This window comes from Anopheles arabiensis, chromosome 2 (genome assembly GCF_016920715.1).
Source record: "Anopheles arabiensis isolate DONGOLA chromosome 2, AaraD3, whole genome shotgun sequence".
Lineage (NCBI taxonomy): Eukaryota > Metazoa > Arthropoda > Insecta > Diptera > Culicidae > Anopheles > Anopheles arabiensis.
In genome coordinates, this window is record NC_053517.1 from 72,959,276 (window position 1) to 72,987,112 (window position 27,837).

General features: G+C 43.2%; 1 protein-coding gene across 9 annotated transcripts; it reads left to right on the forward strand.

The window, feature by feature from the left end:
* Positions 1–219: 219 nt before the first annotated feature.
* Positions 220–27,810, forward strand: LOC120896863 (guanine nucleotide-binding protein G(q) subunit alpha). 9 transcript variants are annotated; one of them, XM_040301365.1, is made up of 10 exons: positions 7,840–7,967; positions 8,884–10,211; positions 13,889–14,073; positions 14,236–14,390; positions 14,808–14,936; positions 15,663–15,791; positions 16,550–16,679; positions 16,758–16,911; positions 17,434–17,541; positions 17,907–18,318. In XM_040301365.1, the coding sequence occupies exons 2-10, from the start codon at positions 10,094–10,096 to the stop codon at positions 17,987–17,989; spliced, it is 1,191 nt and encodes a 396-aa protein (XP_040157299.1). In that variant the 5' UTR covers positions 7,840–7,967; positions 8,884–10,093; the 3' UTR covers positions 17,990–18,318. The 9 variants fall into 9 exon arrangements, with proteins under 9 accessions (XP_040157293.1, XP_040157299.1, XP_040157290.1 ...); XM_040301359.1 differs by lacking the exons at positions 7,840–7,967; positions 14,808–14,936; positions 17,434–17,541 and adding exons at positions 220–1,059; positions 17,025–17,132 and having other exon boundaries at positions 17,907–17,989; XM_040301356.1 differs by lacking the exons at positions 14,808–14,936; positions 17,434–17,541 and adding an exon at positions 17,025–17,132 and having other exon boundaries at positions 17,907–17,989.
* Positions 27,811–27,837: the final 27 nt, after the last annotated feature.

Here is a 27,837-nt window from a genome sequence, read left to right on the forward strand (position 1 = left end):
ACGCCGTTATGACACCGTAAAAGTACCACTTTTTGAGGAACGATTGAAATGACACCGAAACCGCTCTTTCAAATAAAACATCGCCTGGACTGCGTACGCAGCAAAACGGCTGCACAGGCTTGCTGGGAATATCAACCCAGCGCCGGAGCGGATAGCGCCCATCTCAATCTTGTTCCATATCGGAGCTGGATGGAGCTGTACAGTTCTGCTCACAGCGCACATCACTAGTGGAAGAGCGCAGAAAAAGCAGCTAAGAAAAAGTCTTTTCTTTTCACGGTAAAAGAAAACGGTGGCGATTTTGGCCTGCCTTCGCAAACGAAATCGAGCCGGAAAAGTGCATCCGGTCGTGCAGTCCGGGAAGCAGTTGCGTTCGCGTGTGCGTGTTGTTTGCGGAGCTTTCACGCCCCGAAGCTGTGCAGAAAACATATCCGCCGATCCGCCGAGGCCCAGCTAGAGCGACGACGACCGCGTCATCTTAATGGCCGATTGAGGAACCGTGCGCGTATTCCCGTGTGTGTCGACAGCAGCGCCTCTTGCCGTGGTGTACGTGAATGCGTGCTCCTGGTACCAGCTTTCGCCACCCGTCTGTACCCGTCTGTGTGTCCGGCAGGCAGTCACGCACGCACGGCCACGGTCGAACCACGGTACATCCAGCGACTGCTGCTCGTCCCGTCTCCGCACCATCAGGGAGTGTGGGACAGTGTGGGGCAGTGTGGTTGCGCCTGCTCGCAGGGGGAAAAGAAAAAGTGCAACAGCGCCCTGTCGGTGGTGCGAAGAAAAACTACGCGAAAATACACACAAGGGCGGGGTGGCAAAATCCGCACTGTGCTCGACCGACTCCAGTTTCGGTGTCGTGGGGCGAGGATGATTCTCAGTTGCGCGACGCAAGTGAGATGAAAATTGTGCAAAAGTGAACGTGAACGTCGCCGTGGAGGGTGCAGCAAAGGGAGTAGCAGCGAGCAGGAATCGTCTTACAGGCTGCGCTGGCTCGGATGATGATGATGGTGTCAAATTAAAAGCTCGAAACAAGTGCAGTCAAGCTATCAGCGGAAGCAAAATGTAAGAAAATGCAGCCTTTTCTCAATCCATTGCGAGTGGTCCCGAGTGGGAGCGGGTCGATGTGTGCGTGTGTGTGTGTGCATGTGCCTGTATGCGTGAGTGTGTATGTGTGTCCGTTCTTTGATGTGCAAAAGTCATGGAGAGGATGATGCAGTCAGTTGTAGTAGTAGTAGAGGTCGATGGGATCAGCTTGTCATTTCCTCGGATCTTGGTTTTGGAAGTGAGATGAGATGAGCGTGAGAAAAGTAGAGTTTTTTTCATGGGACACTGAAAATCGACCCGTAGGCGCGGTGCGGCAAAGGAAATAGCCAGATAAGCCGTGACTACCTTTGGTTTTTGAGAGAAAACATTTTGGGGCCACATTTTGTGCTTGTTTTCGTTTTCTAGCTGGCCGACCGAGATGCAGCGAGCGTTGTGTCCGAATGAGTCACGGCGCAGAGTGAGCATGAGATTCACTGTATCGTGAGAATGGATGTTGTGAGGTGTGTGCGTAGAGTGAGATAAGATGACAACACCGGAACATTGATTGCTGTTGGAAGAAATGGTCCTAGCGAGAATTTAAAGGTTTTGTTGCATCGTTACGAACAAGAGTTCGAGACGAACAGACTCATTCCAATGTTCTTCCACCAAGGGTAATTGCGAAAGGATTGAGGGTAATTGCGAAAGGATACGTGTGATTGGTCGGCACGGTGTAGAATACCCATAAAAATTGTACTGTGTGCAAGTAGGGAGCCCACATCAAGCAAGCATGAGAAAGAGAGCACGCGCTGGGCCAGCCAGGCACGGGAGAACATGAATGAGATGAAAATCTGCCTCGCCCGATAAAATAAATCAATGATGTAAAACGCGCATACCGAGCCGCAGCCAGTCCCAGTCGCTGTACTCGACGATAGTCTCTGGATATTTTCAATGAGAGCAAGAGAGAGTGGCTGGACCGTTCGCTAGTGACAGTGAACTGAGAACGAATTGGAGCGCGTCTCAGATTCACCCCAGTGTGCACTACACCCTGCCCAGCGCAGACCCCTGTGGACAGTCTACTCCTTCTTCCGCCTTCCTGGCGTGATCCGTGGAGATCCTCGCTTCGGGGCAAATAGGCCGTCGCTCCCTTTCGTTGCCAAATGTGTGTTTGCTTTTGCGGTGGAAACTCCCCCCCTCCCTCCTCCCATTTCCCTTCTTTCCACGTAGCGTGCTTGAGGGGTCTTGTGTGCATGGGGAAAATACGGCTATCGGCTGGAACGTTCGTGCGCCCCAGTACGTGTGTGTGTGTGCTTGTGTGTATTTGGTTCTTGGGTACGAATTATTTTTCCCCGATCACGTTTGACGATCGACTGAAGATTTAAAAATGGAAATTAAATTGCTTCGGCTAAAGTTGATGTATCGTGGTAACTAATTTAGAGAAAAATACCATGATATGTAGGTTGTAATCTATCCTCAATCATGCAATATCACTATAAGCAATGTTGCTCTTTTTTGAAGTCCATTAATTTGACCACAAAAGATGTAAATTACACTAGGTTAACGGGGGTGTTTCATGTACATATCTTTTGAGCACCCGTCAAATTAAAGGGTGGATAAGAATTTAGATTATTTAAAATCATGTTTTTTTTAAATCTAAATATGTGTTAACACATGACACATATGTTGTTTAATTAGTAGTGGTTTCCATTAAAATTTGTCTGCACATTGCCAATTAATTGTGATAGTCGTTATAGTTTCACTAACACATTAGCCCCGGATATTCTTTCGATGCCACATTTTGCCCGATACCAGTTTGAGTTTCGAAGAACACGAGGAATAAGTTGGTTAACATTCCGTCTGAGGCCACCTTTATGGGATTCTTTTATGATCATGGATGGTACAGAGTGCTATTTTACTTTGCCTTTGCAAGAAAAATGCTACAAATAAACTAAACATACTAAATGCAACCAACCAACACGACATTTTTGACGGATTTCGTAGAGATAGGAATACCCCATGTTTATTTTAAAATGTATGAAGCTTAAGAAAACAATACAGTGGAACCCCTCATATCGAGTTTAATCCGTACCAGTAACTACCTCATTATACGAAAACTCATTATGCGCGAGGATCTTATTCATATGATTTGTATTTGAATATTTGAAAAGTTAAATAATTGGTTCCAGGACCGTAAGTGTGCTGATAAAAAGGGCATATACGAACAATGTTGTTATTATTAGTATCAGGAAGATATGTGTAGTCAAGTATCGTTGTCGTTATTGTAAAAGTGGTCAATTGTTTTAGTATTTTTTAAATATTTTCCTGTTTTTAGAACGATCTATTTTGGTATGTGTCTAATAATGTTTGGTTTTTCCGCAGATAGACATTATCTTCCAGACTTTCAGGTTTTAAAGATTTCGATTAATTCATTGGCATCACATCTACAACTGAGAACATCTTGTAGAATACACATGGAAGTCGTCACCCAAGTGGCAGCAATTAGCAGGGAAAACTGTTGCCTTCATGTGCAAATAGATCCAGAAAATAAACGCACTAGAAACACTCGTTGACATATACAACACACTTGTGCCCCACTGGCAGAACAATTATTAGGACATTATTCCTCCTGTCAATAGTTTTATATTAAACGATTGATTAGTATCAAAGCTGTTATTTACCTGAGCGATAATGAAAATCAAAGAAATACTCAATTATTTTACTCGTTTTGCGAAATTTTGCTTTCGATGGTTGTTGAGCATTTAGATTTGTTCTCTATAAACTCGTACGAGGCGTTCCACTGTAATTATACGAAAAACTCACATAATCTCATTATAAATTCGCGATAAGCAAACATCGAGTTTAAATCGAAGGTATCTTTTCGTATTTTAATTCAAAGTTACGTTTACGTCAAATTGACCTAATTGGTCTCCGTAAACCTAGTGCTGACTGCCGGTGTACATGATTGATCTGTTAACATAGGATTATTGATTATACATTAAAGTTTACCCTAACAGTTTTTCCTTAAAATCCTTTAAAAAAATAAAATCCTTAACATATCTTTAATATAATTTCTTCGATCTCGACTCTATGCAGGGTAAATGGTGAGACATCATCATCATAAGCTAGTATAGATACGCCAACTACCGGGATTATTTATCTTTTTTGAGGGGTGGAGATTAGTATGCAGGAGTTCATTAGAAAAATGCAGGAAAGAATAAACATTTTCAATAGCAAACGTAGGAATTCTGCAAGATTATCAATCCAGAATCCAGCTCCTTCAGGCTATGTACTCAATAACAAAGATTCATGTTAAAATGGGTTTTACAAGCTAGTGAAAAACCATAAATGAATAATTTCTATAGTAGAACGTCGATGTTCCGGTGCCTGATCATTTGAGTTTTGATTAAACAGCTCCTAAAAATTATTCAATGGTACCTATAAGGACAAACCAAATTAAGATACATTACGATTTACTTCTTCAATTTTATTCTTAAGATTACATATTCACTCGTTTTTGTATTGTTAGGGACTATTGGAATATTGCTACGTGTAAAACAACAATTGTGTTAATCGTATAAAACCCTTCATATAGTTCTAAATCAGCCAAAGCAACAACCATTATGGATAATAGCTCTTTTGTATTTATTTGTTAATACGGGTACAGGGATACGCAATGTAATTTTATAGGTATTTAATAGCTTTAGGATGCGCACAACGATTAAACCACTTTTAAATAAGTTTAACAACGCAATCTACAAGCGCCTCCTAAATCCAAGGGACACTTTATTCAACACTGACTCAGAATCCCTATCAATTCTACGACTAATCCCAAACCCATATCGATCTTAAAACATTTACAGAACCCATACTGGTACAGAAACTGATTCCGAACCAATACAAGTATTAGAATTGGCTATGACACTACACTGGCACTGGAACTAATCCTAGCCTTATTCCGGTTATGAAAATGATCCTGAACCCATGTCGGCCCTGGAATTGATCATGATCCCATACATGTCCTGTCTGATTCTGATCACACACCGTTCCTAAAACTGTTTTCAAATTGTACCAATCATGGAATTTACCCTCAACCCAGGCCAGATCTTTTACTGCATCCATATCAGTCCTGGAACTGATCCCGAACCCATACTGGTTCAGGAGCTGATACCGAAAGCATATCGGTCGTGGAACTAATCCCGAACCCGTACTCCGTACCCGGTCAGCAACAGAACTTGGCTTAATTCCTGTCTTAGAACTGCCCCTAAACCCATGCTGGCTGAAACTGCTTCCCTTTTAATCTAACTAAATGCCAGTACCTTTAACAATCTTAGCAATTGAACTTTTGAGTCTAGTGGGGTTTCTAGTGTGGTAGGAGGATATTTTTTGGACAAAAGATCTAGGTTTTTTTATAGACAAATACTGTGTTACCACATTGAAAATGTTAAAGACTCCGTGTATGCTTTCTCAGCTTTCTCAAGCTATGGAATGGACAGGTTGGCGCGCAAACTCAGTTTCCATGCTGTTTTCGGTAATGTCTTTTTGATTTTTCTTTTTCTTTGGCACAGCACAACAACCGTTGGCTTTCAGAGACTTATTACACATAGCAGGAAAGTCAGTTCTACACGTATGGGAGCACGGTCAATTCAGGGGTTGAACCCATGATGGGCATGTTGTTAAGTCGTACGAGTTGACGACTGTACCACCAAACCGGCCTTGATAGGTGTCTTTGATCCTAGATAGGGGACTTCAAAAATGCGTTCACCACGCCACCCCTAAGTAAGTCTGGAATTGCTAGTAGGCCCGCTGGTGGTGCTACCATCAGTTTAGTCTTTGTCTCGTTTATCTGCAATCAGAGGTTCTCTTCCGCCTGTTCGATCCCTTGGTAGGCTTCTGCTACATAGGAGAGTCGCAGACTAATGATTCCTATATCATCAGCGTATGCCAGGATCTGGGTTGACTTATAGAAGATGGTTCCCGTAGTCTCCACCTTCGAGTCCCGGATGGTCCTTTTTAGTGCCTTGTTGGATAAGCTACACACCCGTTCCCCTGGCGCAGACCTTTGGTGGCAACAAAAGGCCCTTTGTTGAGTTTTTCCATCCACTTTCAGCTGGCAAGTGAAGTTGGCAATAGGCATTCTAACTAGCCTTATCAGTTTGGCCGGGATTTCAAAAGAGCTTATTGCGTGCTTGACCGAATATCTACTATCGAATTATTACTACTGATTTACGTTGTGTTGCGCAATACCTTCGTGATATTATTTGGTCCTCAAAGTCGATTTTACATGAATTGATCCCTCGAATGTATCAGCTGTCCAAGGATATTGATGTTCCTAATCAGTTGACATTGAATAATCTTCGTTTTTAAAGACAATTATTTAAGACGGTTGTTAGCATGCTTGTAATCGGGCTAATTTCATTACTAGGTATTTTTTCGCATAAATAAAGAGTTTCATAAAGCGGCAGTATATGTATCTTAAAGGCTTCATGGAAAGACTTGTAATCAATTGTTATTTCTAAACCTAGCTTGAATGTCTCTATACAGTTCTGTAGTCATCGATGCATTGATAATCAAATGATTGTTTAAAATATCGATTTTGACAGCCTGATTTGCTCCTATTATCACCTAACCGCTCTTGCCTGTAATATGTTGCTAATGTTACAACAAACGCTTCGTTTGTTCCGAACATATTTTGCCCGCGTGAAACAAAAGGGATATGGATAGCATACTTATTGAGTAATAAATTACGTAGCCGTACCTATATTATGTCAGATCTATTCGATCAAGGAGGCATTAAGATGGATAGACCTTTAATGGATTTGCGTTCCTGCGATCCCGCGGGAGTTGCAAGATATACCCGCGTGGAAAGGGGAAGGTCACTGTCGTCCAGTTGACTTTCCGCCCGGCGTAACTAATTATCCCGAGCAATCTCGAAGCACGGTCGTGGTGTGGTTGCGTAAGATGCGGTACCGCTGCATTTGAATCAATACCGAACCGCGTAAGCTCTGTAAACAAGAAGTCTCACCTAAACCGATCGCTCTGCGCGAAGAAGCATCGCTTTTCAAGTATTTTCGGTGTCAAATTGTCCACTTTGCAGTTGGTACAACGCCGGTGCCTTAATCCACTTTCGAAGGATTTTGATAGAGAAAAAAAGGACAGCAGGAGAAAGGCCGGGCATCGGTCACGTGCAAGCGTGCCAAACGCTATGGGAGTGACCACCGCCAACCACAGGAAGTGTGTAGTGTGTGTATAATTAAATTAAATCTGTAAGGCAGGACGTTGCAGCGGAGCACGGACGGGGGTGCTGGAGAGTGGTGTGGTGCGCGCCACCCGGCTGTGGCTTCTTAGCTTCTCGCTTATTCGCAAGGCAAACCCGCTGGCTGACAACGACGGCGAAAAAGTGAAAACCGTGGCTCACGTGTATGTAAGGCTCACGAAAAGAAAATCGGCCAGAATGGAAATATGGTTCCTCTGCCCGGGGAGGTCCAGAAGGGAAGACCCACGAACGCTTGTGCGAGTGTGTATTCGCGCAATGTTGACCTTCCCTTGCGCGATGCGATTCGACGTATCGGACCACCGGCACTACACCCTCCCCACCAGCACCACTCCTGCCCCATCAGGCTCCTTGGGGAGCGTGGTTATGTGTGCAATAACGTGGTGTCCATGCATGCGAGGGGGAAAGCTGAACCACAGTGTCCGTGGTCCTGTTCGGCAGAGACACCCCACAAGGGAAGGACAGCTCGGTGTGGCTGTCGCGAGCCCCGTGGAACCAATAATCGATGCATTTTAATTTGTAGCCGGAGCCGGAGCCTATAAAAGAGCATCGCGAATCGCGACAACTTCCAGTACGTACCTGCTTGGTGTCACCGCCGGACTGTGTTCTTCTCAGCGTCGTTTGGGGTTCTCCAGTGTTTGGGAGCGTTCAGTGTGTTCCAAGCTGTTCTTCTCCTAAGGTGTGTGCGAGCGATCAGTTTGTGGCGATCACAGCGATCTTTGTAGCAATATCTTTAAAACAGTTGTTTTTATCGCTCATTGGTTATTCAATCTTGTGGAACAATTCACAAGGAAGCTTCACTCTCTTGCGTGTTTCGGAAAGTGTGTAATTTTCTTCAATTGTGAGATTATCGTACAGTTTTTAGGACTGCAGCAGAGTTCAAAACGTAGATCCCTAAATCTTCGGTTGTGTTTTCGTTCACTGGGAAGTGAGTGGTTTTCCACTAGCGAAGAATTCAGATTCAATTGGAGCGGAATTCATTTCTGGAGGAATAATCGCGATCATAATTCCCGTTTATGACTTGAGCCATACTGCTAGTGATCAAAGCCTACTTTGGTAATGGTGGGCGAGTAGTGGCGGGTCCTATCAACTAAACGCTTCGGAATAGATAGGATACACTACTGCAGACGCCATCTTTGGTGCATCTTTGGTGCGTGTGTGTGTGTGTGTGCGTTGTTGGGTTGGAGAACTCATCCATCTGCGCAGTGTTAGTGGGGACCGCAGACTGTTCCACTCAATCGTCCCTGGTTTGCTTGCTCAGTTACTGTGCCTTGGTGTGCCGGTCCAAATCTTGTTAGTTTCTGTTTGCTTTTCCTGCTCCAGTTGGTGGGATTGGCAGTTTTTAGACGATCGCACGATCGATCACGCACGCCACCGCCACCTCTTATTTGTTTCTTCCCGTCCGCTCTGCTCATCATCCTCTGGTTTAAGCCAACAGCCACCAGACAGGCGTTGATTTGTGCGTGCGCTGAGTGTAGCTCATCATCTGTCAGTTTTCCGTCATACCACCATCATCATCATCATATTTGCTCCCTTCAATCATCACTAATATGTTTCTTCTCATTATTGTATTTCTTTCCCTCTCTCCAATCTAGTTTTCGTTGGTTATGGTTTCCGTTGTTGCGTGGAGCCCGCGCGTTTGATGATACGTCTTCACCGGTGCACTTCCGTTCACTTGCTGCGGTAGCACAGTGACATTACCCCCCCACACACACAAAGTAAGGCAACAGGAACCTACCGCAGACGCAAGCCAGGACAGCAGAGGTGAAGTGTGGTAGTACAGGCCACCACAAACCCAGCGGAGATACATCTACAAGCGAGACAGACCGCCGCCGGCACCACCCCGAAGTTACTGTGCTGCACGGAAGGATAGAGAGAGAGCGAGCGAGAGCGTGTAGTGCTGATTTCGTCGAACTTCGCCCTTGATTGCACGCTGGCCGTGCCCTACGTCGTCCGGCGGAAGTGAAATACCGAGCACTCCCGCGCCTGTGTGTTTGTGTATGTGTGTGTAGGTGTGCGTGTTTATGTGTATCTGCTGTGTGTGTGCACGTTTGATTGTGTGTCGGAGTGCCTCTAAATACGGTGGTGTGTGATCCGAGGTTTTGAGAATCTCGGTATTTTCTCGACGAAAAATCACTCGCACCACAGGCCGTCGCTCCTTCTCCAGCAACATATACATCGTTCCTTCAAGCTCCTTCCCTCCCACTACCCTTCCCCCACGCACAGGGAGGGACAAGAAGACAACGGATCAACCATTGCCGTCGCGCGTGTTGATGTAGTGGTGGAATTTTGTGATAATTGAATTAGTGCAATAATATATACGGCCGCGCGTAACCGCCGCGCCACCGTTGCCGCCACGACAGTAAAAGCAAAGAGGTTGTTCTGGGGTTGCAAGAAGAAGGAGACCGTACACAAGGGGGCACATGTCGATATAGCACGTGCTCACACGGTACTCGCGGCCACGACAGCGGAACCGAAAGTAGCAATAGGCAAGTAGGAGCAACAAACCGGAGCCAATTCTTCCCAGTGTGAGAACGAGCATAGCGGTCACCCAGTTGTGTGTGTGTGTGAGTGCGTGCGTGTGTGCGTGTGTGTTGCAGTAGTGATCGTTCCCGGTTGGAGCATATTTAAATCGTCTGAATCGTCGGACGCGTGGCAAGTGTTTCACGATCGCATCCTCTCCCGCCTGTCGACAGCTGGGTCGTCGTCGGTCCCTGCCGTTCCGCCGCCCAAGAACGAAACGAAGGATAACGGAAGCCGACGCCAACGCCGCCGCCGGAAGCGTGAGCCAATCTCGCCGCCAGCATGGAGTGCTGCCTGTCTGAGGAAGCCAAAGAGCAAAAGCGCATCAATCAGGAGATTGAGCGGCAGCTGCGACGAGACAAGCGCGATGCAAGACGGGAGCTGAAGCTGCTGCTGCTGGGTAAGTTAACTAATCGCCACAAAAACAAAAACAAAAAACAAAATGGTTCAGATTACTATGCATTTTAGTGCGGAACAATTTACACGACCGCAGTAATAACAAGATAAGCGACCAGGCGTCTCCATTCTCGAAGCACTGCGCCTGGGAAGGATCCTTTTTCTCCCGGAACAATGCTTCTGTTCAACTTCAGCTTTGCACCACAAGTGTAGCGTAAATTCATCGCTAAAACAATATCCAACTCTCTCCGGCGGTGGTGGTCGCGCGCGTTCTTGTAACGCAAGCGAGAGCAGTCGTGAGACACGAAAGTCCCTGGCTCACCGACAGTAGGCCAATTTGCTATCTGGCATCTCACTATGGAGAAAAATTCAGCCGTGTGCAGTGTCATGTTATGATGCCTTTATCGGTCTTACTGCAAATACGATGAAATGTGTCTTGCGTGGTTTGGCATGAAGTTGCCTTAAATGTGTCGCTTGGCACACATGAAACGATAGTTTCTTTTAAAATATCACCTTCATTGGCCTACCTTTCCTCTTCCAATTCCAAAAGATGTGAGCAGGAGAAAAACAGGAGTGTGTGAGAGAGTTTGTTACCGCCGCGAGTCTCTTTTCACTTCCGTTCATTCATTTTGGGGCCCAAAGATATGTATGTGAGGCGCATGCATGGGAGAGAAAAAAACAGCGTACTAAATGAGATGCACACATACACACACACACTCACACAGGTCACACATCGGATGAGGAAAATGGATAGCAAACGAAGGTGAGGGTGGTGGGACGTTTGTAATGCCAGGGTGTTGGGCGCGGGTGACCGGGGAGCCAATCGCTCACTGGTCAGCAATGCGCATGTCTGCAGCGGACAGCACATACATACATACATACATACATTGCAATTTTCGTTGGGTTCGTTCTTGTGTGGAGGATCCCTACTGTCATTGATTCGGACGGTTCTTCCAAAAATTTCTCTCGCTGCTTTCTTTCTCTTCTCCGCACGCAGTTCGATCGCTCCAAGCGATGGTGCAGGCAGGCGGCGGTGTTGGTGATGGTGTGTACCAGTTTCTACCCAGCACGCGCTTCTTACTCCTTGTGCTTTCACCGGTTCGCAAGCATTTGCGGAAGGAGGGCGGCGGGAGATGAAGATGAATAGATGCTTGCAGCATTTAATTATGGGCGATACATAATTCTGATTAAAGTGTCAATGAAACTGTCCGTTTTAGCAGAAACGCTTTACCAGAGAGTCGAGGTGGTCGGCATGCATAAGGTGGAGAGCGGAAAGCGAACAGGAAAACATGTTTTTTTTTTTACAATGACCTGTGCAAGGGGTCTAATGGCAGCTTGTAATTACTGCTCCAGTGCCATACCACACCCACCTTTAAAGGCGCCAATCCGGAGAGGTCCCATAATGAGCTAATCTCATTCAGACCCGCGCATCGCCTCTGCCGATACTGTGAATGAGGGATTTCATGAATGGCTCTTTGATGGGCAATTTCCTCTATCATGATATGACATACGACGAGCTGACTCCGTTGAATAGTGTCTGTATGAGCCCCTGTCGGTATGTATGCGGGCTCGAGCATGTAGATGTGAGTGTATGTAACACCATCAATACTTCCAAATACCGTAATGACCGTTTTTCTGCTGCTTGAGCGAATCGAACGATTTGATCACAACGCTCCGCACAACTGCACATCATATATGGCTTATTTAGAGATACACATTTTCCTTTTGTTTAGCACCTCTCGCTTGAACTTTTAACATGTGCAAGAGAAGAGGACAGACAAAAAACAACAGAAACAACGCTCAATTGCGAACAAAGTTGTCGAGTGTGGTTGAGAAAGCGAAGAAAATAATGTGACCAGAGGCGGCCAAACACAACGAACCTGTAAGGAGAGGAAGGGATAAGGAGAAGAACCGCAACCTTAAGATGGTGGTCGTCGACAATAAGAGAGTAAACAAATCATTAGCGTACAGCTAGCTAAATGCACATTACGCTAATCGTTCCCTATCGTACGTTTGCGATAGGGAAACATCGTTGACCATCGTCTCGCGCTTATTGAATGTATCTATGGCCGTCCGCCCGGCCTCCTACTCGTGTTTCTTGTGCTTGTTTCGCATCTTTCGCTCCTTTTTTTCTGCGCGAGAGTATGGTCGTGTGGCGCTATTCGATGCATATAGGTTTTACCAAAGATGCACATAGTCAAAAGTGACACTTCAACTCAGGACAGTGTACAATCGGTGTCGGTCAATGTCGTCTACCGTCATGGGGTGAAAATTTTAGCATTGCACTAGAAGATCGCTTGATTCGTGCTTAGTAGCTGTACTCTCAGGTTTGTTGGCTGATTTTCAAGGCTAAAGTTTATTAGTGCACGCTAAGTTATTGTGGCCATTGCTTTTTTTCGCGCTTTAATTAAATCAGTTTAACGCTTAGGCTCAATCGTTCATTGGAAAACCGTTGGTCGAAGTTCTCAGTTTGACCACCTCACCGTTGCAAATATATTTGAACAACCAAAATCCAATAATTGTAAAAATAATACTAATAGGTACAACTAATAGGTTTCAGTTATATTCATTTAAAAAAATATGTTTGTGGATCTAAATGTATTATCCCCACGGTTGTTCTCTAGTTCAGGGGTCTCCAACCTGTGGTCTGTGGACCACTTATGGCCCGTGGCATTATGTTAATGTCTAGAATAAGATTAAAACATATGTTTGAACTTTGAACGAAGTCTTCAAAATCTATGCCCTTAATGTATTAAGGCCGCGCCGAATGTATTTTCAAAGCCAAGTGGTCCTCAAATCCTAAAAGATTGGAGAGCACTGATCTATATAGATCAGGAGTTTGTAAACTCTTCACTTAGCAGGTCGCAAATAATATTGTTGAGGGCCATTTTGACGTTACGATCAGCTAATGGGCGAACGTTTAAATCGCGTTTTGATAAGAAAACACTAACTTGGTCTATGAATTATCCACAGCTTTATATTGTTAAAGCTAGATTATCGCCTTGAAAAAGTATAAACATTGATTTAAATGGTCAAAAAATAAACAATGTATTGTAACCTTTAGAAGGTCAGGCAGCCACATAACATGCCGCGACAGCGTGAGCGCAAATGGTCCGTAGTATGGAGATCCCGGCTTTAGGTCATGAGAAGATCATATCCTTCAAATGGTAAATGGCGACAAAATTATAAATTAATGTGTGTCCAAAAACAATATTTAGTAATTTTAAATTGACTCTCATTATTCCTTCTACGAACTTTGATTCTTATACTTTCTACAGTTTCTTGACTCTCCATTTGTTGGAACACACTATTGCAAAAAGTAGGTGGCACGATCGACATAATTCCGATGATGATGTACGGTGCCACGACACTTGATGTTTACTGAAGTTTTTTTATTCTTCCCATTGCTCGGCGATCGTGCTGGGATTCCTTTCGTTTTGCATTTGATGTTGATAAGCTGGCACATGATGATGACTAGTTGTTTTATGTTTTGATTTTTGCTGCGAGATAGATTCTCAATGCCACGTGCTTCAGATCGCCACGATCGTCTCTGCGTCTACCATATACATACGTAAATGTTAGTGCTCGCTCAAACACTACCCGCCGATGAGGGCCGCCAATGTACTACACTCAATATGCACACAGATTCTAATGGCTGTTTTCTTTCTTCACCTTCCCCAGGTACTGGTGAATCGGGTAAATCAACATTCATCAAGCAGATGCGTATTATTCACGGCAGTGGCTACTCGGACGAGGACAAGCGGGGCTTCATCAAACTAGTATACCAAAACATCTTCATGGCGATGCAGTCGATGATACGAGCGATGGATCTGCTGAAGATATTGTACAGTGATCCGGCAAATATCGTAAGTGTACACAAAGCGCGCGCGCGGGCTCCGGTTGAGCGGTCAATGCTTGATCATCCGCGACACGTCGCGCGTTGAGATCCGGTGACATTTGTTACCAGCCTGTGATGCAATAATAGTAACGCTCACTGGCCACCTTTGTACTATTCTGTTTCATTGTAGGAGCATGCCGAGCTAATACGAAGCGTAGACTTCGAGACAGTGACCACATTCGAACCGCCATACGTTCAAGCAATCAAAGACTTATGGGCCGATGCGGGCATCCAGGAATGTTACGACCGAAGGAGAGAGTATCAGCTAACAGATTCCGCCAAATAGTATGTGTAGTTTCTATTCCTAACGCTTGAGCTACCCGTTAAAGGAGTTTTAGTTCTGTTTTTTTTATAATTCCCTCCTAAAAATACCCAATGTTATTTTATTTTGGGAAATTCTCGACATTGAAAAAACAGGGAATTTTAATATTACTTCTTTGGAAAATTTCCAACAATATATTCCGTTTTAATATTTTGAATCAGTTATCGGTAGTTTACTGATATTTTGACTCTACGTTGCAATTGGTTTGCACGATCAATTTCAACGATGTATTATTTTTTCAAAAAGTTGCTTTTTCCTCCAGAAACGTTTTGTTTACGTGCCATAATGAAACACACACACATGTGGGAACCAGGATATCACGTTTAGGTTTGCTTTCCGAATTAACCGATCCTCATTTGTCGTCTCCTTTCACCATCCAGTTACCTTATGGAGATCGATCGTGTCGCAGCACCAAACTATCTTCCAACGGAGCAGGACATTCTGAGAGTGCGCGTGCCCACGACCGGCATTATCGAGTATCCCTTCGATCTGGAGGAAATTCGGTTTAGGTAGAGTTTGACGGACCAGCAAAGCTTTTCGAATTTTCGAACTGCTTTGGTCTCTCCTTGTTACTTCTGTCTTGTCTGTGGTTTCATGTGTTTTTTTTCCTTTCATTTTATGTGTGTCTTTTCTTACGTTTGCATGCGCACTGAAGATTCGTGCGGTCGGTTGGGTTGTGTTTGTCTTCAAATAATTACATTCCTTATTTTTCTAACCCCTTTTTTCTATGACCATTTGACAGTTGATTTCTTCTGTTATGCCTCGTTGAGTTTGTCATGTTCATATTTGTAATGCATATTGAGTGCATCAGTAACTCACATAGAACTCTGTTCGTTACACACGCATAAACACGGTCCTTGAATGAACTTAATTTACCATTCTCGCTTTGCATAATCCGCCCCTGCATGAATTAACAAATGATCAGTTTGTCCAGCGACTATCCAGATGAAAAGTGATAATACGTACATTAAACATGTTTCTATTGAATGGACATTAATAATTACCGCAGTGAAACAGTGACGACGACAAACATAGCTTGCATATGAAGATCCGTAATAGCTCAGATCGTTTAATCCAACGGATAAATGTAACTATACTACCTACTGCGCTAGAGAACAATTCTAAGAAACATTACAAAGACAGAACTAAATAATGCCTCCTAGTTAAATGATTGTAATCGAACTAGTAAAATCCACCGGTTGGTTCTCATTCCTATTGCCCCGTTCTTTATCTAGCTACTTGAGCGATTTGGCACGTATCGAAGCGGAAGATTTTCTCCCGACTGAACAAGACATTCTAAGAGCTAGGGCACCGACTACGGGCATTTTAGAGTATCCATTCGATCTGGATAGCATCATCTTTAGGTATGAACAATACAATTTTACTTCGTTTCCTATGTGTCCTAAAAAGTGTTCGATTTCTGCAAAATCGACCGTCTGTGTAACATACATTTCGCTAGGATGTATTGTTTGCGGGAAGATGGTAAATAAATTAAGAAAAAATTGTAAGCTAGACAGCGATCGTACGTAATTTCTTGTTTGTGTGCTGATTTTCCTGGGCCTTACTGTATGGTGTGCATTGTGAGGCTTGATCCAGGGTGCTTGGGTTCCTCGATTCGTTGAGTCATCCTTCTTCACAGTATGTTGGTACGCTATAAATGGTATGAGTGGGATGAAATAGGTTTTTGGGGGGGCGATTAAACTAAGATCCATCATGAACACAGGTATCATCATGTACATAGGTAAACAACATCTTATGCTAACAAAATGCTTTGGAATCATCGGTGTCATTATCTAAGCGACGATCATTTAATGGGGGCAAAAGCTCTCAAATAAAACCAGTCATCTCTCATATGCCATCTATATACACACAGTCATATTTGGTGTCTCATGTTTGTACAATTTGGTTTATGTTGGTAACGAAATAGCATGCTTTATATAATCATTGTTTCTCTGTGTGCTTGTGTATTATCGAATAACATTATCGATTGCGCTTCTTCATGATAAAATGGCTAACCATCGGTGTCGTATGTGCCCTAACATGCAAAACAAATTGCTAACTCCATCTTTGTATTTTGCAAATGATCGTGGCTGACATTATTTCCATTTGGCAACACCAACAGGATGGTAGACGTCGGCGGACAAAGATCTGAAAGAAGGAAATGGATCCACTGTTTCGAGAATGTAACATCAATCATATTCTTGGTTGCACTGTCGGAGTATGATCAGATTCTGTTCGAATCCGAAAATGAGGTAAGTACGCACGAGTGGTTAAATAATCCTTCACGCGTTACAGCTGTTTCACAACATGTTCTTCCTTCCTTCCTACAGAACCGAATGGAAGAATCGAAAGCTTTATTTAAGACCATTATTACGTATCCATGGTTCCAACATTCGTCGGTCATCCTGTTCTTGAACAAAAAGGATTTGCTCGAGGAGAAGATCATGTATTCGCATTTGGTAGACTACTTCCCCGAGTACGATGGTAAGTTGAGCATTGGCTATTAGACTGTTAAGCATAAATGCGTGCGACTGCACGCATGTTTGCATGTGTTAATAACATTTCTTTACGAAACTCTCCAATAATCACGTCCGAAGGACCGAAGCACGATGACGTGAAAGCGCGCGAGTTTATTTTGAAAGTTTACCTGCGCGAAAATCCTGATCCAGATCGAATGTGTTACTCCCATTTCACTTGCGCCACAGGTCAAGATTTTTTTTTCATTTTATTGTATGATTAAAGGTAGCCTTATATACCGCTAGAAACCGTAACGCTCTGTGGGCCTGACCGGGTGCCCTTAAGTTGATTGTGTCGTTTGGTATTTATTTGTGGTTGTCGCTCGTGGCTCATAAACTATCATCAGTTCCGAAGCAAATAGTTTAGCTGTGTGGATATATACGATGTATTTTTAAGATTGTGCTCCCGGTAGAAACATACCGCCGAGAGTTATCGCTTTCCAATGTCACGTCCATTCATTTGTTTCGCATATCTTTCACGATCATACAGGACCACAAAGAGATGCAATAGCTGCCAGAGAATTTATACTTCGCATGTTTGTAGACTTAAATCCCGATTCGGAGAAAATAATTTATTCACATTTCACTTGCGCGACAGGTAAGTTTCCCTCCCACACGTATCTCGTTTCCCTCCCTCTCATCTCACCGTACTAACAATATTTACTTTTAACAGCTGCTTTTGTAATTAGATTTGAGTTGACTTTCTATTCTGTTTAGATCCGGTTCTTGTGTGCGTGATTGTCTTAGCTTGTTTTTATTTAGTGAAGAAGCAAACTTGTTCAAGTTAAACGTATAATTTACTGAATTATTTCTATTTTTTGTTCTTTTTTTATATTCTCAATGCTCACACATTTTAACCAAACTGTCACTGGATTGCTTCTCGCTTTGTTTCGACGGTATCGGTTGAAATAAATTACTTCTCTTCCATCGTCAACCTATATATTGCGCGTGTGCACAAAACAGATACGGAAAATATTAAGCTCGTGTTCTGCGCCGTAAAGGATACGATTATGCAAACTGCTCTGAAAGAATTTAATTTGGCTTAAAGAAAAGCACTCGTCAAAACTAGTATATCTTTTGGCGACGCATGTCCCAAAAGGATTGATAAAAAAAACACACAGCCGTTGTTAGTAAATTTCGTAATCTCGTTTTCGCTCTTTCTTTCTTATCGACGTCCCGAGCAGAGGGGACAGATAAAGCTTTCAAAGTAGTAAGAAAATAAAAAAAATCAAGCCGCGTAAATTATAGCAAATCAAACTTAATATTTATATTTCCTCACGTGCGCGCGCGCGCCACCTTTTGAACGAGTTCCTGGTGCCGCTCTACGATTCTTAAACCACACGTTACGAATAAAGGATTCGATTGTTAAACCTAAGTTGACTTTATACTTTCATTTCGTTCTTTCCCGCCCTCCTTTCTCCGCCATCCTTCAGACACACACACACATTTTTCCAAAACTGTAAATCGCTAATAATTGTTTTATTTTTTTTAACTTCTACCCGTACGCCTCTCGCGTCGTTTGCAGACACCGAAAATATACGGTTTGTGTTCGCCGCTGTCAAGGACACGATACTTCAGTCCAACCTAAAGGAGTACAATCTGGTTTGAACTCGGAGAGGCAACAGTGCTTGCTTGCCATTGGCACCTGCGTTTCGGTATCGACTACAACAGAAGCATAATGGTGAACGATCGCTGACGATGATCTCGTTTACGTCAAAGGTGTGGTATCCCTTCATCATTATATTCGCCTTTGGTGCCATTCTACTGGAACTCTATCATCATCGTTACCAACAAACCAACAATTACACGCGCTATTCGCGGAAGTGTCGTCACAGCAACCAACTAAAAAAACAAATGGCCGTGGCCCCATACAGCGCACTGCACCACCCTGTGGACCGTAAATGTAATGGTTCAAAGTGAGCCGAGCAGCAACTTCCTCGGAGCGCTACATCATCATTAGTCGTCCGTCATTATCGCCACACTACGGTCGCCATCATCATCATCGTCATCGTCATTTGCACATCCGCAGCAATAGCGAGCAGCACGAGCGGGCGAGCGGCAACGCACGGATACGACGCTGCAGCGTCGCAGTATCGTTTCGCGAGCTTCACTCTACAACGTGTGGCCAATGATCGTTCAACCTGTGAGAGCAGCATTGTCTTGTTGAGCGCAACAGTAGTCACCTTATATTTTATTAATTGATTCAAAAGCTGAACGTCAGATATGTCGGACCATGCGTGTCAACAAGACTGTGCCTGTGCTATTTTCGAATAGGGGGGTATTTATGTTCGCCTCTGGTTATTTACATATACGAGCATTAAATTCAATATATCGTTGCTTCGATGTTTGCTTTACTGCTTGTGCAAAAGTGGGGTGAAGTCCACAACACCGTTACTGCAATCAGAATCTAACAATCGTGTATACACGCACATGCACACACTCCCTTACTGGAACATTTATTTTAATTACTCTGTGTAAAACGGCGCGACCTCGACTGTTGGGTGTGTATATTATTACGAGATCTGCTAAACTGCATACACACATACACACACATTATGTTGCAATAACAAGACCCGTAAGTCAGTCCGTGAATGCAACGAACAGAAGAATACCATCACATAATAAACATAACAACATGTGTACAGCAACTGGGTTCATTTAGCAGCAGCTGAATGAATTTGCAGAGCAATGGTGATTATCCTTACTTGTTAGTGTACTGTGTTTGTTTAGCATTACCTTCCTACACTGATTGTAACTCTTCGCTTAGCAAGTTTAGTTCCGGCACGAACCGCTCGTAGATACTTCCTTAAAGCCATCTCCTTGCCAAACTAGGACAATGTATCGATGTGTCGACGATATAGCAATATGTTGATTGACTGTCTTATTACACACTCACACACACACAAACACAAATTGTAGTCATTTATTGACAGTTCCTGAGCTCGAAAAGGCGTCTTTTTTGTGCGGAATGTTTACTGCACTAAAACAGTTGCGTTTCCAAACATATGTTTTTCTCACGTATCGATGGATGAAAGTTCGCTCTCACATCACCCAATAGCTATTTCGCTTACCTGTTGTCTGTACCTCCGCGTACGATGGCGAATGCACGATTTTGTTTTATTGCAAGTTTCCTTAAAAGAAGCAATTCGAAGAAATCCAACTTGCTAAACCATAGTTTCGACCGATCCATAGTAATGATTGTTACAGCACCGAATGGAGAAAAGCTAAAATTTAGCAGAGACTATATTATTATTTTGCTTTGTAAAAATAATGTTATGTGTTTTCGTGGGTTTTAGAAGGCGATTGTGATATCGCGCCTTCAAACTCATAAGATGTTGCCGGTTCACAACACTATTTATTCCCCTGAGTTGCAAAGAGAGATACGTTAATATGTTTACTGGTACTACCAATCGAACCGTCGTCAGATGCGTCGTCCTCTTCCACGTTAAAGGAGAGGAAGAACGTATAGGTCTTGTATTTTTGTTTACTCTTGTTTATAGTTTCGCTATTTGCACTTCCATTGCCCACTTATCCGAATTGCCGAAAGCCGCGCCAACACGAAACGCGAATGCAATCTGTGTGTTGCAAGTGTGATAATCACATACATACAAACAAACAAAACCCCACAACTCAGATACACACACCGTCAAACAGTAGAAATGTTTGCAATGATCAAACGAAACACGACGGTATCAAGAATCAGTCGAACTGATTGGTCGAATAGTTCTGTTTTACACTTCAGTGTACATCCCCCTCCCTTTGCTTAAGTTGTTGCATTTAGGTGTCGTTGAGTGAGAGAACGTGCAGAGCGCAGATGGGCAGACACGGGAATGGGCAGATTTTTACGTGCATGAATATTAAGGTAATAATATACATCGGACTGTGAATTAAAAGAAACATAAAACAAGAAAGCAATCACTTAACTCAGACCAGCAGGCCCAGGCTCATCACCACGGACAGCCATAATAGTGCGTAAGGGGGCTGATTTATGTTGATCGCCCGTCAGGGCCACGATTCCTGCGCCTCCCATAAATGAATTGAAAACAATACACACCCACACCCATACACACACACAGACACACACGAGATTCGCTTTTCATATCATGATTTTGTGTCAAACAGTTGACAGCCGCTAGTTGAATGTGATTATTACCATCGAGGGAGCGTGCGAGGAAGTCTTTGAAATGGTTTTGCTATTATTATATGTGTATGTGTTCCAATTTCTGGCCAATTAAACCAAAAACAAAGAGAGAGAAGAAAAGAAAACAAACGCACGATCAGGGAAGAGATAGAGAGGAAACTGTGTCAAAAAAGAAAAGGAAATCCCACGGGAACTACACCAAGCAGCAGCTGTGTTATGTGTGGGGTTTATCCTTCCCGTTTTCACCCAAGTTGATGTGATAAATCGAGAAATGCAAACGAACGAAGCATGGTATCGTTTTTTAAGAACATTTCCCAACTGCTGCACTCACTTGTGATCGTTTGATCAGACCCAAAAGATGCGTGTATAATAATCGGGTCCGTGCGGGGTAGTATGTGTTTTGTTACGTTTTTTTTCTCCCCCTTCCCCCCGCTTATGTCTCGTTACGTTATGATTTTGATTCGTTTATTATTTCGTTTAGTTTAAGCGTTGGACCATGTTCAGCCTACCTTCAGCTCTAAAGGCGGAATAATAACCGGCTGCTACAGAATTCAGGCAAAGTATTGTGGAATTGAAAACCGGCAGCGGTAGCGAACGGGGGGGCAATTAGTAATATCCCCCCGGACACACAACCTCCCCTAACGTTATGAATGGTTACCTTATTTGTATCTGTTGTTTTGTCACCATCAGCCTCGTTATACATATAAATATATAAATATACATACATATAACTCATAACTAATGTATGTGGTAAATGTACAACCAACCCTAACCTAACCTTTAAGTTAACTTACGCGTGTAACAGATACCAGCGCGCGCACCCTTACTGTGTCCGTGAGTCATCGTCTGCGTTCTTGAAATGGGCTTCAAAAACGGTCCAATAAATATAGTTTAGAAGCCGGCAAAAATATAAGCGGTTTCTGCAGCAAAACGCGATCGAGATTTTTGTTTCCCTTTTACTCCTTACTGCTCCCGAATGTGTTTGTTGTGTACGCTGGATGTTGTTATCATTCTTCATTTGGATTTTGGTTCGCTTCTTTCTTTCTTTCTTTTCTTTCTATACGACAAACAACACGACCTGAGATGAGATATGCTCCCCGTTCACGTGTACAGGATGTACGATCACGTTGAAATATTATCTCCACGTCACTGTGAGGGTAATGGTTAGGCATTTAACAGCAAGGCTATATCGGTACCATACTATTTGGTGACATTCGTTTGCCACAGTTTAATACCACAGCATTGGAATCGAAAGCAAATCCGCTCACTTGAAAATCAGTTTGAACTCACCGCGTGGTGTTATAGAGGACAAGTTTCCAAGCCAGCGCCAGTTTGTGATGCTAATGCGGTTGAATACGTTGCTGTTAGTTGCTAATTTACACGCCAATTTCTCAAAGAGGAACATTTTTAGAAACCAAAATGTATATGGCCCATATTCTTCCAAAATTATTGACACAAAAAAATAACAAACATGCAGATTGGTGGAATTTTCTTGGGAATTTTCGTAGTATTATGTTGTTTCCCAAAATTGGCATTAGGTGTCCCCGTTCTAAGTCAAATGTCAATAACAACAACGACCCTTTTGCAAGACATTGTGATACACATCTATGATCGAGGCGCTACGTAATAGGCTGACCATGCGTCCCTTGGTAACACCGGAAAGCGAGCCCCGTAATTCGAGAACCAAACAATCGTTTAGGTAGCTAGAAAATGGATCTTTTAGTTAACTATTTTCTGTCTAGAAACATAAAGCTACATTTCTCCTGCAATAATGTGTGACGGTGAGGCACACGTATCTTGTGTGAAACTGAATGCAACAGTACTGCAACGTTTTTTTTTAATGTTCCATCTTCCACTGACTTACGCATGAAAGCAGGAATGTGCCAACAAAACCAAACCAAATTAAAAAACATCCTCACTAGCACATGGATACATTAAAACTGAAATACTTCCCAAAAGGCATCATGAATGATGGCAATAAAATACATCACTTAACGCTTCTTTCCTGTACGACCATACCGCCCATGTTTTGCTTTATCATCAACTCATACTTGTCAAGCATGTGGCCCTGTTTTAGGAACCGCCACCACCTCAGCTTGCAAGGATCGATGCGTGTGGAGTGTGTGCGTGTGTGATGTAAAAAAAAGTCGCTTTTCCCAAAAATAAGCATTAAAAAGTGCGTTTATCTCATATCTCTAACCATTCTCTCCCTTCATCATTTTAGCTCTATGAAAGTATAAGAAAACGAAGAAGAAGAAAAAAAACAAACACTTCTAATACCGCCTCATCTGCATCACATACATACTTTGTGCCATTTTCAATCTTTGAATTTTGTTTAACAACGGTAACTATATTACAACATCCACGTCTATTGCACAGGCAATTGTGTCGAAACAAAAAAGAAAAACGAACATAAGAAAAAATAACAAAAAAAAGGAAACAAACCATGTGATTCACACATTATTTTACACGCTGCTTTGGACGCGAAATCACGAAACAAAAGCAAAGTGTCTGGAAGGACATTCTCTCTTCGTCGTGCGCGCGCGTGTGTGTGTTTTGTGTTTGCGTGCGAAGTATGACGCAAATCACTAAAACCGGGTATAAAAGCAAGTGAACTGTGCAATCACAAGCAAACATAGTCACACACACATTAGCAGGGAGGCGAATCATTCCGCTGATTCCGCGAGCGCCATAAGAAGAAAACAGAAAATCTTAAGTGCAGAAGAGAAATTACAAAATAAAAAGTATGCGCATCGGGCGCCCAATGCACGTGCAACAAGTGCAATGGAATTAAAAAAAACGGTTCGAATGATTAACCAGTGCGTGTGGGTGCGTGTGCGGGTGTGTGTGTATGTGTGGAGGGGTGAGAACATTCGAAGTGCATGTGCATGTGCAGTACATGAGACACGCACGCAACCAGCTCCCCCCTCACTAAGAATGCATAATTAAATTAAAGCATTAACAAGCTACAACGTCTCACACGGCATGCCAAAAACGGAATGCACACTGTACATATATGTGCAATAAGGTGCGGGGAAGTGCATGTGTGTGTGTGGGTGTATGTGTGTGTGGAGATCTGGGGTAGAAGAGAGAGAGAGGAACGCATCCAAACAGTAGTAGACGGTACGGAGCATTCGAAGCTGCAGCTCTTCGAAGGAAACTTACATATATCTCGAACAAAAACAAAAGGAAACCAAAAGTAATATAATGTAGTAAGGCAACAGTTGCAATCTTCTAAATGGATGATAAAGAAGAAGAAGAAAATGAAAGAAGAAGAGCAACAACAAAATCGGCGGAAAAAAACATCACGTAAAAACAATGCAAAAAAAAGGATAAACCAAAATTAACAATGTTTATCAAAAGATTGTGCAACTGCAGAATAGAAAAAGAGAGGAGAAAAGAACAAACAAAACTATCTATACATAAATTACAAAAACAAAAACCCAGTTAGCGATACCAGTGAGAGAATGGGATGAGAGCGGGAGAGCACATAATTCGCTCCTGTGTTGCTAAGGTGTGCAATAAGATGGGAGGAAGGAAAAGGAAAAGAAACGAAAAGAAACAAACTAAACAAAAAGCGAACGTTTTCTGAAGCAGCATCCAAGTAGGTTTGACCAAAGTTTTTAGACAGCAGAGAGAACATAGCAGAGAAGCAAAGCAGCACAGAGTGTAGTGAATGTGTGTGTGTGTGTGAACAACACAGAAGAAAAGGAAGAAGAAAAAAAGGAAACAAAATAATAAAAGAAACATTAGAAAACACTCCGTAACGCGCGAAGATACCGCCCCAGATACCAGTGGTGGTAGTAGAGTGGTCGGGCCGAATTTGGTCGATTGCCATCCTGGTTTGGAAGTAAGATGGCACTAGATGCAAATTGGCCGTAAGCGCAAACACCGAGCAGCCGCGGTGAGTGAAATGGTTTTTCTTTGTTTTTGGCCAGGAAGCGGCTATGGCTATGCTGTTGTTCGCTATTGGGTACCGGTAGTCGAAAACCTAAATCTACGTCTTTGGATACGTCTTTGAATATGGCTTTATAAAGCATAGGCTTTATAAAATATAGAAGACTATATCTTGCTCCACAAATGATGAAGATTTGCACCGGTACGCACCCATCCGAACGGTGAGCGAATCTGTCTGTGTGTGTGGCCGCTCGGTGTTTCTGTCGTGGGAATTCTTGCTGAGCGGTAATCAATTCGCCCAATTGATTATCGTTCAGTGTTCGAGTTGAATTCGAGAGACAACGGAATGTGCAATGGCCACCACCGGCTCATCCTTCTCCTCCCCGTTGGGATGCGGCCCCAGTACGTGCGTACGAGCGGACAGCATAGTTACACACCCGTTTGATCCCAACCAAGCAGTGCCATTCGGAAAGTTAACACATTTCACCACTCACCGCGGTTCACGCCCGCTACACATGAAAGGGAACCATCTTTATGTCCCTTGTATTTTGAACCTGCTTCTATCGAACGTTTTCTGATCGGGAATATGATGCCAATCATTCGCTTCTGGCTTCAATTCTTTTCTGTAAGCCCGCTGTACAACCATCCAACCATTTTGCGTCGTCACCATCACTAGTCTAGGGATTTAAATTTGTAAATTTGTAATGCTTAAATGCTTATTACCTATTTTTAATTTTCTTCCCTTTTTATGTATGTATCAACAATCTATTCTATACTTGTTGTACCGAAAACAACTATTCTCTCTCTCTCTCCCACTCACTTGCCGGCCCTCGTCCAGAAGGGTTCAAAAATGTTGTAAAATGGTTCACTTTCACGAATGCTCCACACCAAACATCCCCGAATTTGTTGCCCCAAATAACGATGATCGCATCGAACACGGAAGAAGGACTGCGGTGAGAAAATGCAAAAGATTTCGTTTTTGGGTGGATTAAGTGTACACACACACGCTCTTAAACAGAAGAAGAATTGAAATTGAAAACCACTTTACGGCGCGCGCCACTGTTACCAGTCCCCAGTTGGGAGGAATCAAGCAAAGGAAACGGTTACAATTTTTAGTGGCGAATGTGATGGTGATCTTTTAATAAGAAATGAAAGGGCGAAGCAGAAACAACACACAAAATTACATAAAGCTAGGTATGAGCTAGGACGTTCAGTGCCGCTGCTTTATCTCATTCCAAATCGGTGCGCAAAACAAAGATGGGCGGACCGAATTCTCTTGCGGTACAGTGGAAAATAGAGAAGAAGAAAAAAAGTATGAGAATAGAAAACGAAACACGATCCCCAAGTAAATCATATTCATATAAAGTGAGAAAATAGAAGAGAAAAAAACATTCACACACACACACTCACACATACTCACCGAACATGCAGTCATAGTAATCGAGCGATAGAACGTAACTAAGGTGAACTATTTATGTTTTTACTTTTACTTAAACGGAAAATTACCACAACGGCACAGAAACAAAGTGCAGTGAAAGTGTAGAGAGAGAGGCATAGAGATAGAGAGAAAGAAGAAGAAAAAACGATGTATGTACATCCCCTCCTTCCCCTCAATCCTTCTAGTATGGTACGATCCTTGTGGGGATAGAAGTTGTGGTACAGAAATGGGGGGCAAAAGGAATATAGGCAAACACATCAAAGCAACAGATGAACGAATGAATTAGGAAGACAATTGATGGCAATGTGATGATGATCATGATCAGTCTCCCAGTCTTCAGCTTCTTCAGCACGGAAGAATGTGTAGAGCATATATTGCATCAATTGGTAAAACACACACACCTTTCGTACACGTTCACGCGAGATCATCATGCTCCTCCTTCACCAAAATCATGCAAATATTTGTCAACCAAAATAGTGCGAGGGGTGGTAAATCATTGGCTTTGGAAGCGAATAATAGATGAAAACGTTTAAAATCTCCGTAACGATAAAACACAGAGAAACAGGAGCGAGAGACAGAGCAAGATCCTCTTAGCTTCATCACACAGCCCACTCCCCACACACATACGTTGTTACACCTGTGCGGACACGCCGAGCGTTCGAATGCCCGCGTGTGCACCGGAAAGCGTGTGTGCAAACGAAGCAGAAAAAAACCGGAAGAAGCGGTAAGAAACGGCAAGCATCGGTTGATAAGTAATCTAGCAAACCAACAAAATACTATACGGATGGAAGAAACGATGCAGCATTTAGTAAGAGAGAAGCAAAACAAAAGGGAAAACACTTGACAGCCAACACAACGCCGCACCCCAAATGTGCCCATGTGCTGGTGGTAGTAATGGAAGTGGGTAAAAAACACATTAGGTAAATCCACACACACATACACGCACACACACACACACACCATCCCCAGTGCTGCATCCCTCTCGAATATAACAGCAAACAGGGCTCTGAGGGGTAGAAGAAGGCACCAACCATTCCCCGGCAGCCCAAAGAGACAGGACGAAACGTCTGCTACTATACCACCACACAACCATCACCATCACGACCATCACCACCACCACCACCACTGTTACTTACTACTACTACTACCAACTACACTACTACTCCTACTCTACTACGTTTGCGGTGTTCGAGAGATGCGCGGTGTAACGCGCGATGTAAACCAATGTGCGTGCGTGCGTGTGTGTGTGTGCATGGTGTGTGGGGCGATAGTGGGTAATATAAAAATACAAAACGAGGACGGGAGGAAAACAAACAAAAAAATACCGCGAACGAAAAAGAGATTGTGAGAGCTGCAGCAATGATGGGAAGGGGGCAGAACAGAGAAAAAAACAGTAAATAAAAAGTAATTATAAATAA

Coding starts and splice junctions, on each gene's coding strand:
- LOC120896863 (XM_040301365.1), top strand. CDS start 10,094: ATGGAGTGCTGCCTGTCTGAGGAAGCCAAAGAGCAAAAGCGCATCAAT. Junction 14,074..14,235: donor ACAGTGATCCGGCAAATATC/GTAAGTGTACAC, acceptor GTTTCATTGTAG/GAGCATGCCGAGCTAATACG. Junction 16,680..16,757: donor TGTTCGAATCCGAAAATGAG/GTAAGTACGCAC, acceptor TCCTTCCTACAG/AACCGAATGGAAGAATCGAA.